The sequence below is a fragment of the Quercus robur genome, chromosome 2 (assembly GCF_932294415.1).
Source record: "Quercus robur chromosome 2, dhQueRobu3.1, whole genome shotgun sequence".
Taxonomy (NCBI): Eukaryota; Viridiplantae; Streptophyta; class Magnoliopsida; order Fagales; family Fagaceae; genus Quercus; species Quercus robur.
In genome coordinates, this window is record NC_065535.1 from 59,053,977 (window position 1) to 59,068,083 (window position 14,107).

Genomic DNA, 14,107 nt, shown 5'->3' on the forward strand with positions numbered 1-14,107 from the left:
TAGAACACCAAATACCAAAAATGCTACTCTACGAGACATTTCAAATGCTATATTAACGTAGCAAAAGTAAGTTTTGGTTTGTGAATTTTTTTTTTTTTTTTGGCAACAGTTGATGCTCTTAAGAAACAATATTATTTTGTATTTTTATGTCTTTGTATTAAGGAACAATGATTTTGTGTATTGATCTTGGTTTATAGTTTGTTAGTACTACATGGATACCTATTTGGATTTTTTTCTTCTTCTTATACTTCGGCCCCCCTAACTTGAAATCCTAGGTCCTCCCCTGAATTGTTATACCACTTAATAACTTGTTATAGACTTCATATTTTAAAAATCTTACAATTGAATTACGTGTTCTATATGTTCTTAACATTCATGCCAATTAGATGTTATTTACGATTCGATCCATAAACTCATTTTTTATGCATTATTTTAAACTACAAAAACTTGAATTTAAACAATTAATTGATGACATGACTATTAATCTTTATCACCTTGAAATTTTGCAAGTATAGAGAATATATGAAAATAATGTAATTTAATGGTAGATTTGTTAATATTCACATTCAATTAAAAAATATTAAATTGTGTAACATTACTTAAAGTTATATAAGACATAACTTGAAGCCAACTCATAATATTATCATGTGATGTGTTTTTTTTTTTTTTTTTTTTTTTTTTCAATTGTTATATGTATCATTGTTATCATTATCTCTACTTCTCTAGTATTACTGTTACTTCAAGTATTGATGTCATACTATCATTATCTCTAGTATATTACTTCTGGTGTTGATGTCATACTATTATTGTTATACAGACAAACAGCTTTTTCTTTTTTGATACGTACAAATACAGAACTTTAGTAACTATATATATATATATATATATATTCCTGTCTTATCGTTAATCCCCTATTTAAAATACAGAGGTCTTGATATCGATGGCCTTGAAATTTTATGAAATTTTCCTCTTCCAAAAGTGGATAGAGTTTCAATTCATTAGATACACGTTATTAATTTGACCAGATAACAAACCTAGAAGGCATGCTATTGGTGAGATATTAATCATATATATATATCTCCCTTTTTTAGGCCATATATGGATAATACCCTTATCCAGAAAGAGAATAATATAAATAAAAGATTGGGTTGCTACGTACCCAATTTACTTAAACTACACGTTTTCTTGTGCATATCATCAACTAATCAAAATTATTTTTTGTTTTTGTTTTTGTTTTTGTTTTTTTTGAGAAACAAGATTATGAGATTTTAGATAGAAAAATAGGATTACACAGAGTATACTTAGTTTGTTCTAACAATATCCCAAGCATTAAATCAGCTCATATATATGGGAAAAAAATTATAGTACCACAAACTATTTCCCAACTTGAATTTTTTTACTCAACTATGATGTGACAGAGTGTGAGTAGTGATAAAAAAAAAAGGTAGATCCATGGTAATTGATAGACATTCACAGTCTACCACGTCAAAATTGTAACAAAAATTTGTGGATGCTCTTAGAATTCCATCTTCTTACCTTACTATCTTTATAGTATTTTTTTTTTTTGGTTGAAAATTTTAACCTATGGCATCTACTCCTAATTTTATCATTAAACTAAAACACTAATCAGTTGTTGTTGTTGTTTTGTGTGTGTATGTGTGTGTGTGTGTGTGTTGGGATTCAATTCCATATATCTTATTCAACTCATAACCGAGCTGACTAGAGTATTTGTATTTATGGGCTTATGACGTTAATGGGCTTCACTAGGACCCATAGACTCTAAGCAACAGCTTTAAAGGATGCAAATTTTGGCGCGAACCCAGAATTCGTCGCCTCCGATTCTCTGCGCCAATGACCACAGTACCAGAGCTCACCGATCTCTTCGCGAAGCTCGCTTCGCACCTCAAAACCCTAAATCAAGACCACGAAGAAGAAGATGCTCTTAGCCTCTCAATTGCAAAGCTAAACCAATCCCTGAACCTCAGCAACGAAGATTCTAGGGTTAGGGTTTTGGACACCGCACTGTCCCTAATGTGCTTCAAAGCACCACAGGTAAGCTGAAATCAGAGCTTCTAGGGTTAGGTTTTTTTTTGGTAGGTAGGAAATGTGGTAAAGCTAGCTTCTTTTATGTCTAATTGGTGTGATTTTTTGTTGTTTAGGTCTTCAACTCGGTGCTCCAGTATTTGGTCAACACTATTGTTACTGTCTTGTCATCTTCAATTGCTTGCCGGGTTTTCTGGTTTCAAAAAGACGAGGTTTTTCAGGTCGGTAGCTTGGTTTCACATCAAGATTGTGCAGAAATGGTGGAAGCGTGTGCCGATGTTGTCGGAAAATTGGAGGGACATGGTAGGATTGTAAATTGAGTTTTTTCATGTTTTCTTGATATGTAGGATGGGTCTTGGTTTTGAGAATTATATGTCTTAAGTCCTTTTAGTTCATTGTTAGAAGTGTAATAGATTTTGTGATTGGAAAAGTTGTTAAATTTTGAAAACCCGTATTTTGCTATTGGATTCCAAATGAGTTCCTCATCTTTATGATTTTTTTATAAATGTAGGATAGGTCTTTGTTTGAGAATTTTATTTCTAAGCCCTTTTAGTTCATTGTTAAAAATGTGATAGGTTTTGTGATATGATGTACAAAGTTTTAGTAGTTATATGAGTAGAGACTATGAATTAGAACTTACCATTTGTGTAAATTTTACCAGGAATTGTATTTTTGTCTTTTGAATTATGTTATTTATCGAACAATTTTGGTCATTTTCATTGAGTTTGTGAACATTTTTTTCATGTACTGCAGGGATGCTTTCTCAAATGTTAGCATGTGCTGTTGTAAGAGTAGTGGTTTCTGCATCTTGTTATCAACATTTTTTGCCATCAACTCCTGTTCTTAATGCAAAATCAATTGATAGAAGAAGCACAGCAGTTTCACAGCTGCTTTGCCATTTGCCCAGAGAGTTCTCCCTTAAGAACCATGAAATACCTTTCAGGTTTGCTTTGAACAGAGTTTACTTAACAATCCCCCCCCCCCCCCCCTCCCCCACAAAATGCTTCACTTACCTATCTAATTTTTCCACCTTATACTGCTATCATTCCTCTTTTACTTTTTGGGTTATGTTAAGTTTTACCATTATGCTTTCAACTTAAGTAAAGTATTCTCATCCATATTCAAGAAAAAAAAAGGCCATATTATTTGCATGAAACCTTATGGTCCGTTTGGATTGAGGGAGAGAAAGGGGGAGTAGAGTAGAGTTAGCCCAAAATTAGTCTATTTGCAGCCAACTCTACTCTACTCCCCTCCACTCTCCCTCCCTCCCACCTCAATCCAAACGGGCCCTTATTGTTTCAATGGCAATTTTAAGATTGTAACACTGTTCTACATTATCAATATTTGTGAGTTTGTAAATTTGTCATTTATATGTTATCCCTTTTCAGGTTGTTGTCCTGGTATCTTGACCCTTTAACTCTAAAGCATGATGTTTTGAAGATTTTACAAGACACTATGGAGAGGCCTTTCATTTGTTTAAATGAAGAATTTCATGAGAGGATGGACTGGCGCTCTACAATTGTTTGCTTGGTACTTTCTCCCACTATGTTTATTGAGACCAGAGCTTTGTTACATAACTGGCTTCTAGTGACGTGAGTACATGTTTCTTGATCCCATGAATACTTTAGCTATTTGCATTGTTGGTTGTTCCCTCTATCATCCCTGAAGGGATTGAAGTTTTAGGTTAAGTTGTTTGTAAATGTGTTGTGCTTCTTGTGTGCATCTTACTTTCTCATAATCATTTCCATGACTGACTCATAATGATGTCTTTGATGTGTAGATTACTTTTTCCAAGCTATAAATTATAATCATGCTTTCTGTTTGTGTCAATAACACCTTGTCCTGTGACTAGGTTATTTGGAGTTTCACTGCTGTGTTCATTTATGTTTTCAAATAAATTTGTGTCAATTAACCTTTTATATAAACTTAATAAATGTTGATAGTTTTGTTGATGTAGTACGTGTTAAATGAGGGCTTTATTTTGGGAACAAAATCCTAGTGTTAATGAATGTGAACATTTTGAGATTACGTCGTTTGGATTTCAGAATTTAACATCTAAGATAAATTATTACAGATAAATCTAATAATGACATTTAATACTTATTTTTAAATTGTGTCATATAAGTATAAAATACTCAAATTAGCCAGCTTATCTAATCCAGTTTTCTAATTTACTTGTACAACAGGGGTCTGGCCTCTGTACAAGAGTTTCTAACTAAGTTGGTCTCAATAATACTAGATATAATCTCCAGACCAACATGGTGGGGCATATCAGTGGAATTGGGATTAAAGCTGCCTTTTTCTAATGCATATCTTCCCTACAGCCATCACCACTTATTGAGGACCTTGGCTGGACCAATCTCATCTGAAACCTTTCTGCATTTAACTTCGTCTGTAAATGAACCAGTTTCTCGTGCTAGAAAACATTTTGATTCTACAACCAAGCCAGCTGCAATGAAGATTTCAACAGTTGATCACAAATCTTCTTGGTAAATTCCTACCCCATAGGTCCAAATGAAAGCAATATGGCTCTTACAGCATCTTGATCTAAATTCCAAGACTCATCTTTAAATGTTGCATAGCAGGGCTCTGGCAATCAACTTCCCAGATTGGTTCTATTTTGCCTCTGTTTTGCTCTTCACTGAGGAAGCTCTTCCAGACAATTTTCATATGAAATTCACACTGGGGACAGCCAAAATTGGACAAAGACATGACATGGAACAACCTTATTCTGCTGCTGGAGCAAGGTACATTGCATGGATTCTGAGCCCCATTAGTAAATCTCATCAGGATTTGCTTGTTGATTCTTTAACTAAAATATCAGAGTCCTGGAGGCCCAAACAATTTGGTTCAGTTTCACATGACAAAGAAGCAGCTGGTTTTGGTAAGAAACTGAAGAAACTCAAATCTCGTGACAACAAGGATTACACTCTCACAACAGAGCATGGTTGTCAAATCATTGGACTCTGGCTGAAAGAATTCCAAGACATATGCATGTGGTATCAGGATAAAACTGTCAACACCTATTCGTCATGTGAGGAAAAAACATCCTATGGTCTTAACTTGCAGCAAAGTGTGTTGTTCAGAAGAATCCCATTAGGCGTCTTGATAGGGTGCCCTAATAATATAGATGAAGAGGGATGTCACACGCTGCTACATTTTGCTGCAACTGGTAGAATATTGCAGTCAATAGAAAGCAAGAGCACTACATTGAATCATGTCAAGCGGAGTTCTGTAGGGTCAGAAGAATCAGTTAGATGGACTGAAAATTTTAATAAAAGAGAGGCTGTAGAAGGTGCCTGTCTTGTCTTCAGTTTAACAGATACTGTTGAGAGCATGTCTAACTTGATGTTTGAAACTGAAGAGAGTGGACTGCAATTTATTTTCTGGGTGAAGGTAAGGGTGTGCAAGTACTTGATTAATTGTATCAAGAGGCTAATTCATTTCAGAATTGATGAAGATGGAGTCCTGATGCTAATGGATCTCAGCAGTAGACTGGTGAAGTGGAGGAATCAAGGGCAAGAAGTATCACAGGTTAACAAAGATCTAGATGATGTAATTAATAGCTTGAATAATAAATTATCTTCACTTTTGTAAAGGAATAGGCCCCCTGTACAGAAGTTGTTCCTAACCATTTTTGTCTCATGTAGGGAAATGATAAGGTGGTATAAAAATGTATTATTCTGTTTGTTCTATGAATACCCCTAAGGTGTAAGAAAAATATTGTATATTCTGTTTCTTAATGAGTATTTATAAAGATGGCTGACACCACTGCTTCCTTTCCGCACCTCAAGAAGCTCCCACACTTAGTATTACTCCAAATATTTACCAGAGTATAAGTCTTTTTTGGTTGGACTGACAAATAATCAACCTCTGGAATAGGAGTCCGCATTACATAATTCCAAAAAGAAATTTCCTTGTCAGAAAGCAAGCCTAAAGCTTAAATTAATAGTTTGAAATTGCCACATGTTGCTCGATAGTGATTGCTTATTATTAAATTATTGTATTTATGTGATATAAAAGATTATCTAATTAGGTAGCAAAGTGTGGGTCAACTTTCAAGTAAAACGAGGAAGATATTGTTCTTTTAGTTCAATGGTAGAAATTAACAAATCAAAATGCATACCAACAGCTGGGTTTTTTTTTTTACTTGCCAATTTATTGTTACAAGAACCGAATTGCTTTCTCCTACAATGTTACAATGTTAAGTACCATACAAGCAAGCAGGTTAAAGCGCTTGCCCTCATACTTGTGTAGAGATTCTTGTGTTGTAATAAACCCTATGTATAGCGTATGAACCTATACTTGACAAATCACAGCTTGCCTATGCACATAAGGGCTAAAGCATCTTTGATGCATGTTTAGAATCATCTTCTCTATCTACATTTGGTTTGGCCAGGTGGCATGTGGCGTGGCTCCATGCATGTCCTCGCGCAAAGTAAAACCAGTTGCCTTGACAATCTGGTTTGTATAGATGTCTATGTACTGAAGATGAACAACTAGCTCATCATTTATTCTGTACTTAATACATTTGGTTTGGCCAGGTGGCATGTGGCGTGGCTCCATGCATATGTCCTCGCGCATAGTAAAACCAGTTGCCTTGACAATCTGGTTTGTATAGATGTCTATGTACTGAAGATGAACAACTAGCTCATCATTTATTCTGTACTTAATGGAATGGAAGCTGCTATGTTTAGCTGCAGACGGCCTCAAGTGAATACTTCTTCGTGTTTCCTGGACATGGATCCCCCCCAAAGACTTCGGGAGCTACAGTTACTAAACAAGATTCCTTTCCAATACAATTCTGCAAGATACAATCCAGGTTAGTTGGGAAAAAAGCATAATAAGAGAAGTTCACTAGCAATACAGATTCTGTAGTGGGACTTAAATTATCTAGAATCAATCAAAGGAATAATTCAACAAATAACAGGAAGACTTGAGGCCTAGCAATGAAACAGTGAGTACCCATGTTCTTTCAGTGACCACTGTTCTAAGATGAAGCAAAACTATAAGCTTCCAAAGGGCTTGTCACAAATGATTGATTAAAAAGTCTAGGAAATTTATACATATCTTAGAAATAAAAAGGAAATAATAACAATTAAAGTTGATCAGATACCCTTTGTGGAGCATTATAGGACTTGTGAGCATGACAGCTCCCTTCTTTAAAGCTTCCACATGTTCCCTGAGGCAGGCCATAACTAGCAAACTTTATTTGAGAGATTTTCTGCCCAGGTGGGCACCATAGATGGGCTTTTGGTCTATTGATTTGGCCAGAGGTTAGCATGCCCCAGTTCTTCAGTGTTGGCTGCCCTTCATAGATATCAGCACAGACACTTCCTGTTGTTCTTTTTACCAATGAAATCCCAGTTGGGTCACCACCAAATTCTTCAAACACAACCAATAGATTCCCGCTTGGATTCAGCCATGAGCGTGGAACATGGTACCTGAAAAATAACAGCTTTATCACAGATATCTAAAGTGCATGAATATATAATAATAATAAAAAACTTAAGTAGATCTTTCCTCACCATCTTTGGGAGGGCTCTCCACAATTAGCTCTGCATTTCTTATCATCATAAGTTCCAGCATAATTACAACTGCCACAATTACCATGTGCAATATATGCAGGCCAGTGGCGTCCGATGCTCTGACCATTTATCCATATTTGACCTTTTCCCATGCTATTCATATCCAAAGCCAATGGGTCATTGCCTCCTGGTGCACTAAAAGTACTCTGGAGAGATATCACAACATCAATTTAAGTTTGGCAAACTTGCTTTTCTCAAATCTCAAATCAGTTTATTGGAAGGAATGTGTTAACTGAGTATTGAAATTGTTCTAACCTTGTACCATGTCAAGGGTTGTTTTGTAGCCAATAATGATCCTTCCTCCCATTCAACAGAGGAACTCCCACTAACAGTATGAAGGCTTAAAGCTTCGCCTTTCAGACCAACCTGCTCAGTGAACATACAAAATAAGTCATTTAGCTTCTTGTGACTATCTACTGACTGTCATAGGGACAAATTTCTCATTGAAAAAAATGTAAAACCTTTTAACCATGCCTAGATATCCCAATTTGTAATTTAAGTTATAAGTTGTTATTGTTACTCACGTAGAGCATAGTTTAAATTTTTATATTTATTTAACAAATCCTTAATTGATAAAGACAAGCTTATTTTCCTCTTAAGAATCCTGCCTTTTCAGAATGCTAGTTTGTTTTAATATTTACTTTTAATAAAGATTTGATTAGGCTCTTTAAGTCTAATGGGGGCAATGATAGAGAGTGGAACATAAATCATTTAGACAAAAACCTTGTAAGACCATTTCTCTTTTTGATAAATACCTTGTAAGACCATTTCTGCTTCGACAAATCTCTTGTACCCTCATTGAGACCCTTCAATGTGACTGGGCCTAAAACCCCAGCATTCCATGTCTCAAAATGCACGCCAACATTCTGATACACATCAACAAGACAAGGTAAAGATCATAAACGTCACATCTTTCTATTGTTAATATTGTTGTAAAGAACATGAATCCTTGTGAGAGAACTAACCGGAAGACCCACAGAAACACTTAATAAAGAAATCTTGTTAATGCCAACCCTCAGATTCACATTGTTACTAAAAGTTAATTTAGGATTTTCGAGTCCCCCATATGCAGATCCTGCATTAGGAACAAGAAGCTAGTGAATTAATCAAATCAAAGTTCAACCGGCAGTACTGGGCCTAATTTCCTTGAACCATAATTACCTGATAGTTGTCCATTGATGAAAACATGCAAAGCATGGCCAGCTGAAAATATAGTGAGAAGTGGAGATTGTCCATTCTTGATAAATCCTTCATCAGAATCTATCTTGACACTGAGCAACAGAAGATTTATAAATGTTCAGGGATAAAATATATGAGTTCTAACATGATTGCAAGAATTTTTTTTCCTCCAATACCTCAAACAAGGCAATGCAGTGATTGGTTATAAATTACTTACTCTGTCATGTACCACAAATAATCTGTAGCATCTCTTGTTACATTTACTTGTTCCCAGAGCCCATCCATCACAGTTGCATCATCGTCATCAGCAGAGGCAGTTTCTTCATTGTATGACTGCCACGGAAATGCACTATTTACAGGCGTCATCTTCCTCTGTGAGCTTTGGGCACCAATCTGTATAGAATTTCCATTTACAATCAGATATTAAAATTCATCATTGGGAATCTTCAAACAGAAATATAATATAAAGCAGAGCTCAACTTGACATTCCAAAATAAAATTTACACTTCAAAATTTTGTTAAAAAATTCTGTAAAGGCTTTTAGATTAAATCTTTCCATTTACGTACATATACATTCTGTAAAGTGTTCTCTTACCCTTGCAGTGTTGAAAACTGCAGTTTTGCAGTCAGGAAGAATGCTGATGGACCAAGGTGGCAGGTCATATTGTGCATTTCCAAAGGACACCTTTGCAGATGATGATGTGTCATAATTTGCAAGAAAGGCAGCACAAGCACCAGACTTCGACTTGAACACATGAGCCTAAGATATGACACTGAAGATGAGAAAAATACTGGAAAAAAAAAATAGTTAATACATAGTTTCTTTTGGCTAATTGAAAAACCTTACCTCTTGATTATTTCCTAGTTTTGTCACAGTGGGATCTGTTGAAACTAAAGCTGATTCACATAATTTGATGGCTTTATGCAGGTCTCTCAAATGTCCCCATTTTGGTTCCCTTGGTAGTCCTGGTATAGAACAGAAACTTGTTGAGACTATTGTGACATATTTGTTTTCAAGTAAATAGAGCAAATATTAGTCAACTTCCTCCAATATGATATGAGGTGTTACAACAACAAAGCCTTGTTCCCAAATATTTGGTGTCGGCACATGTATTCTTTTTATATTAGGTGTTACACTTGAAAAAATATTAATGAGGCAGGCAAACAACTTTAGCACAACCTACTCTAGCAACCTTATCCTAAATGCATACCAAATTCATCAAGAGGAGCATCATAATCATAGCTGGTTGCAATGAAGGGACCACCAGCTGTCCGACCAAAATTAGTTCCTCCATGGTACTGCAAAAAAGTTAAAATAAATAAGATTATATTTACTCTAGGAGGTCATACACCAGGTAAATTAGATTAAGTGCAAACAGAATGAAAAATTGTGTACCATATAATAATTCATGAAAGAACCACCGTTCTGAATGAACCTTGCAACTGAAAATGCCAAGTCTTCTGCTGGTCTATAAGGAACTGCACCACCAAATTCCGTGTACCTGGGGATACAAAAGATATGAGAGGAAAATTATATCTGAAAACCTTTTTTTTTGGGATAAAAACACAACGTAATTGCAGTCTCAGATACAGGATAAGGTATAGAATAATAAAATTCATGTAAAGAAAAGCAATAAATTTTTGGCCTACACAAGCAATATGTCTGACTTACCAACCAGTCCAGTTTTCTGTCCACATTTTTGGTTTATAGTCCTTGTTTGGCTTGAAGTTTTCACAGTAGAAACCGTTGCAGGTATCAATCTATCCCATCATAAACAAATATAGATTTGGGTGAGAGAGAGAGAGAGAGATATGGCAGGAAGCTTTGAAAACTGAAAATAATTGGTCAAATAGTTGACAATAGAAAGCCCAATTACTTAAAAAAATTAACCCCCAAATACATGGCCTTTTAAACTGTATATTCCCTCCTCAAGAATAAGAAAATGTTTTTAACTTAAACTCTCACGGGACAACAGGAAAAATTTTGATGAATTGAAAAGGAGACATGCTCATCATTGAATTCATTACAAAACTCAAAACCCAAATCCTAGAGAAATGGAAGAAAAGACAAAACTGATGAGATGTATAGATCATAGGACCCAAATAGTTGTGCAGGAAAAGGAAAAGTATGGCCAACAAATCTCTATCAGACAAAGCCACAACCTTTACACATAACATACTGTTAGTGTTAGAAACCCCACCAATAAAGTTGTGACACTAATAAATGAAAGTCACCTAGAACGCTATTTCGAAAATGACAAATATAAAGCAAGAAAAAAGAAAACGTTGGAAATATGAGACAGAATAACACTTACAACAGGGTCAGGGGCATCCTCTTGCTTGCACATTACCCATGGGACACCAGTGTCAAGAGCAACAGCCATTTGTGCTGCCCACTTAGTATAAGCTTTACCAGGGGCACCAATTTCCCATTCCACTGGTCCAAATTCATTTTCAATCTGTCAAAATTTAATTAAAAAATTAATTAAGATATTAACAAGATTGACCGGCCAGTGTCTGAGAAAACTGAAGTCCATATTTAAACACACAATTTCAAACCCACTTCTAGAAGAGTGGCAAAGAATAATTCAGTCAAATTTTTCTACCTGAGACAGAATGATTGGGCCTCCTTGAGTTTCAAACAACTTTTCTGCTTTCATCATACTTACAATCTTCTCTGTGAATTTTTGCATTGCCCCCTTGATTTTAGTGAAAACAAGAAGAAAACGATAAATAATTCAGAGAAAATGTTAAAAAAGTTAAAAAGAATAAAGTTTCAGAGTGAGGAATTCAAAGTTCCAACCTTGAAAGGTTCATTGTCTGTTCTAAAAGCAATGCCTGGAACATATTTCAGCCAAACAGGAAATCCCCTGCATCAGAAACAGAGCAAAAACAGAACATATGAAATACAATAGAATTTTAATTTCTTGTTTTTTTATTTTATTTTGGGTGGTAGAAATTTTCTTGGGATTGAAACTCTTAGTTAAAATTGCATAGATATTATCGACATTATTACCCAAAGTTCCATTCAGCACAAACATAGGGCCCAATTCTGAGATGGACATATAGGCCTGCTTGTTGTACCAGCTTGATGAACTTAACCAAATCATACCTATCCTCAAAATAATACTGAAAATTTCAAAACAAGGAAATGCCAGTGAGTATTTTCTCAACCTACAAAAGAGAACAATATTTAAAATCAGAAACAAATTAAAATGCATTAGAAGAAGTACTTTTCCAGGAGAAGGCTCATGTCCATTCCAAAACACATATGTCTGAATAACATCCAAGCCTCCATCTTTGGCCTTCTGTATAAGATCAGGCCACATCTGCAACCACAAAGAGAAACCCACAAAAAGTCAAAAACTTTGAGCTAAAGAATCTGCAAATTACCAAAACCCCACATAAACCCATCGACAAGAAACACATGAAAAACAGTACAAATAAGAAACAACAAGAACCCGTGAACCACATTGGCATATATGATGATAAAAGCAGTACCTCGGGAGTGCTTCTTGGATAGTGAATTGACCCAGAAATTAAAATCCTTCTCTTCCCACCTACTATGATAGCTCTGTGATCATAACTCACAGAGGCTGTAGCTGAACAAACCAGAGTGCTAAAAAATAGCACTAACATGATGAACATGTTTGGCCATAACACGTTGCACACTAGAATTCTGAAACTCATATTAACAAGCAATTTGGTCTCTCAAAGTAAAATGGCCTTTGGCTTGTGTTTGTAGCTACCTCACACACAATAAATTGTTTTAAATCCTTCCAGAGGGAGAGAGAGAGAGAGAGAGAGTTTGGTTTTTTGGACTTTGTAACACTTTCTACTTCTATTCTTTTAAAGAATGAAAAGAAAGCTAATAATAAGTTGGCAGGTAATAATAGTTAAGTGCATGGAAGAATAGATGGGTGAGAGTTTTAGGTGTTGTGTGTTGATGAAAGAATAAGAAGCTCCACAATTGCTTTTATAATAAATATTTGAGAATGTGAATATATGGGGCCCAGTTTTTTCATACTTTTGGGGGGCCTCACCCTACCTGACACGGAACTTAGGCTCACCCAATTAAGTATCCTTTTAAGCTTTTGCTTTGGGAAAAGTAATAAGCGGTAAAAAAAATAATCAGATTAGCATTTAAGACAAATGTCTAAGAAAGTGAGAAGGGGCCAAATCGAGGTGCAATTTGTTCCTGTTTTTTATTTACAGAAAGATTCCCTTAATCCCAATAAATTTTCTTTAGTGGTGTCCTTGATATTTGACGTGAGAAATTATATTATTTCAATAAAAAATGGTCACATTAAAGAATTATTTAAAATATATATTTCCAACTTCTGACTTTTCTTTTCTCAAAAAAAAAAAAAAAAAAAAAACTTCTGACTTTTCCTTTGTACGCAGTATGCTTGTTATTTGTAATTTTAAGGGTTTGTTTAGATCTGTTTATTTTGTTATATTTGAAATTTTTTTAATGAAAGTATTATAAATAAAGGTAAAAATTAACTGAAATATTATAATGAAACCCGTAAATAATACTAAAAAGTATAATGAGTCCATGAATAATCGTAAAAATAAGCTGAATAATAAAATAAGCTGACTTTTTAATTTGAAGCCAAACATGCACTTTGTATTTGTTTGTAAATAGTTTATTTAGTTGAAATTAAATTTTTTTTGTTGAAAATACTGTAAATAAAGTTAAAAGTTAGCTGAAATAGTACAATAGAAATGAGACTCATGAATAATAGCAAAAATAAGTTGAATAATAATAAAAATAAGCCAAGTGTTCCTTTGGTAATGATTATTTTTGCCAATTTATTTTACTATTTAGCTTATTTTTACTAACATTTATGGGTTCTACTACACTTTTTGGTACTATTCATAGATCACACTATACTATTTCAGTTAACTTTTACATTTATCTACAGTACTTTCAATATAAAGTTTTCAATTTCAAAAAAATAAACAAATCCTAAATGGACTCTAAATAATAAAAAAACAGACTTTTTCAGCCAATATCAATCACAACTTAAATAGTTCACAATGTTACGTATGCATGCACAATATTTTCATAACAAAATTTTCAATTATTGAATTATCAAGTTGTTATTTTTTTTATTTGAACCCATCACTAACATTACTTTATCGCCAACTATTTACTATTTGTCACTTCAACGGTTGTGAAAAAGATTATGGCCGTATAATTATTGATATAGTTCATTTCAATCAAGAATAACAAGTGTAATATGATGATTAACTATTCATTCTTTAGTGCCTTAGTATAGCATTCCTTTTTT

General features: G+C 34.4%; 2 protein-coding genes across 3 annotated transcripts; one reads left to right on the forward strand and one right to left on the reverse strand.

The window, feature by feature from the left end:
* Positions 1 to 1,771: 1,771 nt before the first annotated feature.
* Positions 1,772 to 5,830, forward strand: LOC126714229 (uncharacterized). Of its 2 annotated transcripts, XM_050414268.1 has the most exons (7): positions 1,772 to 2,052; positions 2,160 to 2,346; positions 2,797 to 2,986; positions 3,432 to 3,635; positions 4,230 to 4,532; positions 4,629 to 4,790; positions 4,868 to 5,091. In XM_050414268.1, the coding sequence occupies exons 1-7, from the start codon at positions 1,852 to 1,854 to the stop codon at positions 4,905 to 4,907; spliced, it is 1,287 nt and encodes a 428-aa protein (XP_050270225.1). In that variant the 5' UTR covers positions 1,772 to 1,851; the 3' UTR covers positions 4,908 to 5,091. The 2 variants fall into 2 exon arrangements, with proteins under 2 accessions (XP_050270225.1, XP_050270224.1); XM_050414267.1 differs by having other exon boundaries at positions 1,774 to 2,052; positions 4,629 to 5,830.
* A 336-nt stretch (positions 5,831 to 6,166) lies between these two features.
* On the reverse strand, positions 6,167 to 12,762 carry LOC126714228 (beta-galactosidase-like). The gene is made up of 19 exons (XM_050414266.1): positions 12,312 to 12,762; positions 12,044 to 12,139; positions 11,827 to 11,939; positions 11,614 to 11,680; positions 11,417 to 11,509; positions 11,126 to 11,269; positions 10,483 to 10,571; positions 10,207 to 10,312; positions 10,022 to 10,109; positions 9,658 to 9,776; positions 9,406 to 9,570; positions 9,028 to 9,203; positions 8,793 to 8,902; positions 8,597 to 8,706; positions 8,387 to 8,497; positions 7,887 to 7,997; positions 7,572 to 7,777; positions 7,160 to 7,487; positions 6,167 to 6,847 (listed from the first exon to the last, which is right to left on the reverse strand). The coding sequence occupies exons 1-19, from the start codon at positions 12,498 to 12,500 to the stop codon at positions 6,737 to 6,739; spliced, it is 2,532 nt and encodes an 843-aa protein (XP_050270223.1). The 5' UTR covers positions 12,501 to 12,762; the 3' UTR covers positions 6,167 to 6,736.
* Between the last annotated feature and the right edge of the window lie 1,345 nt (positions 12,763 to 14,107).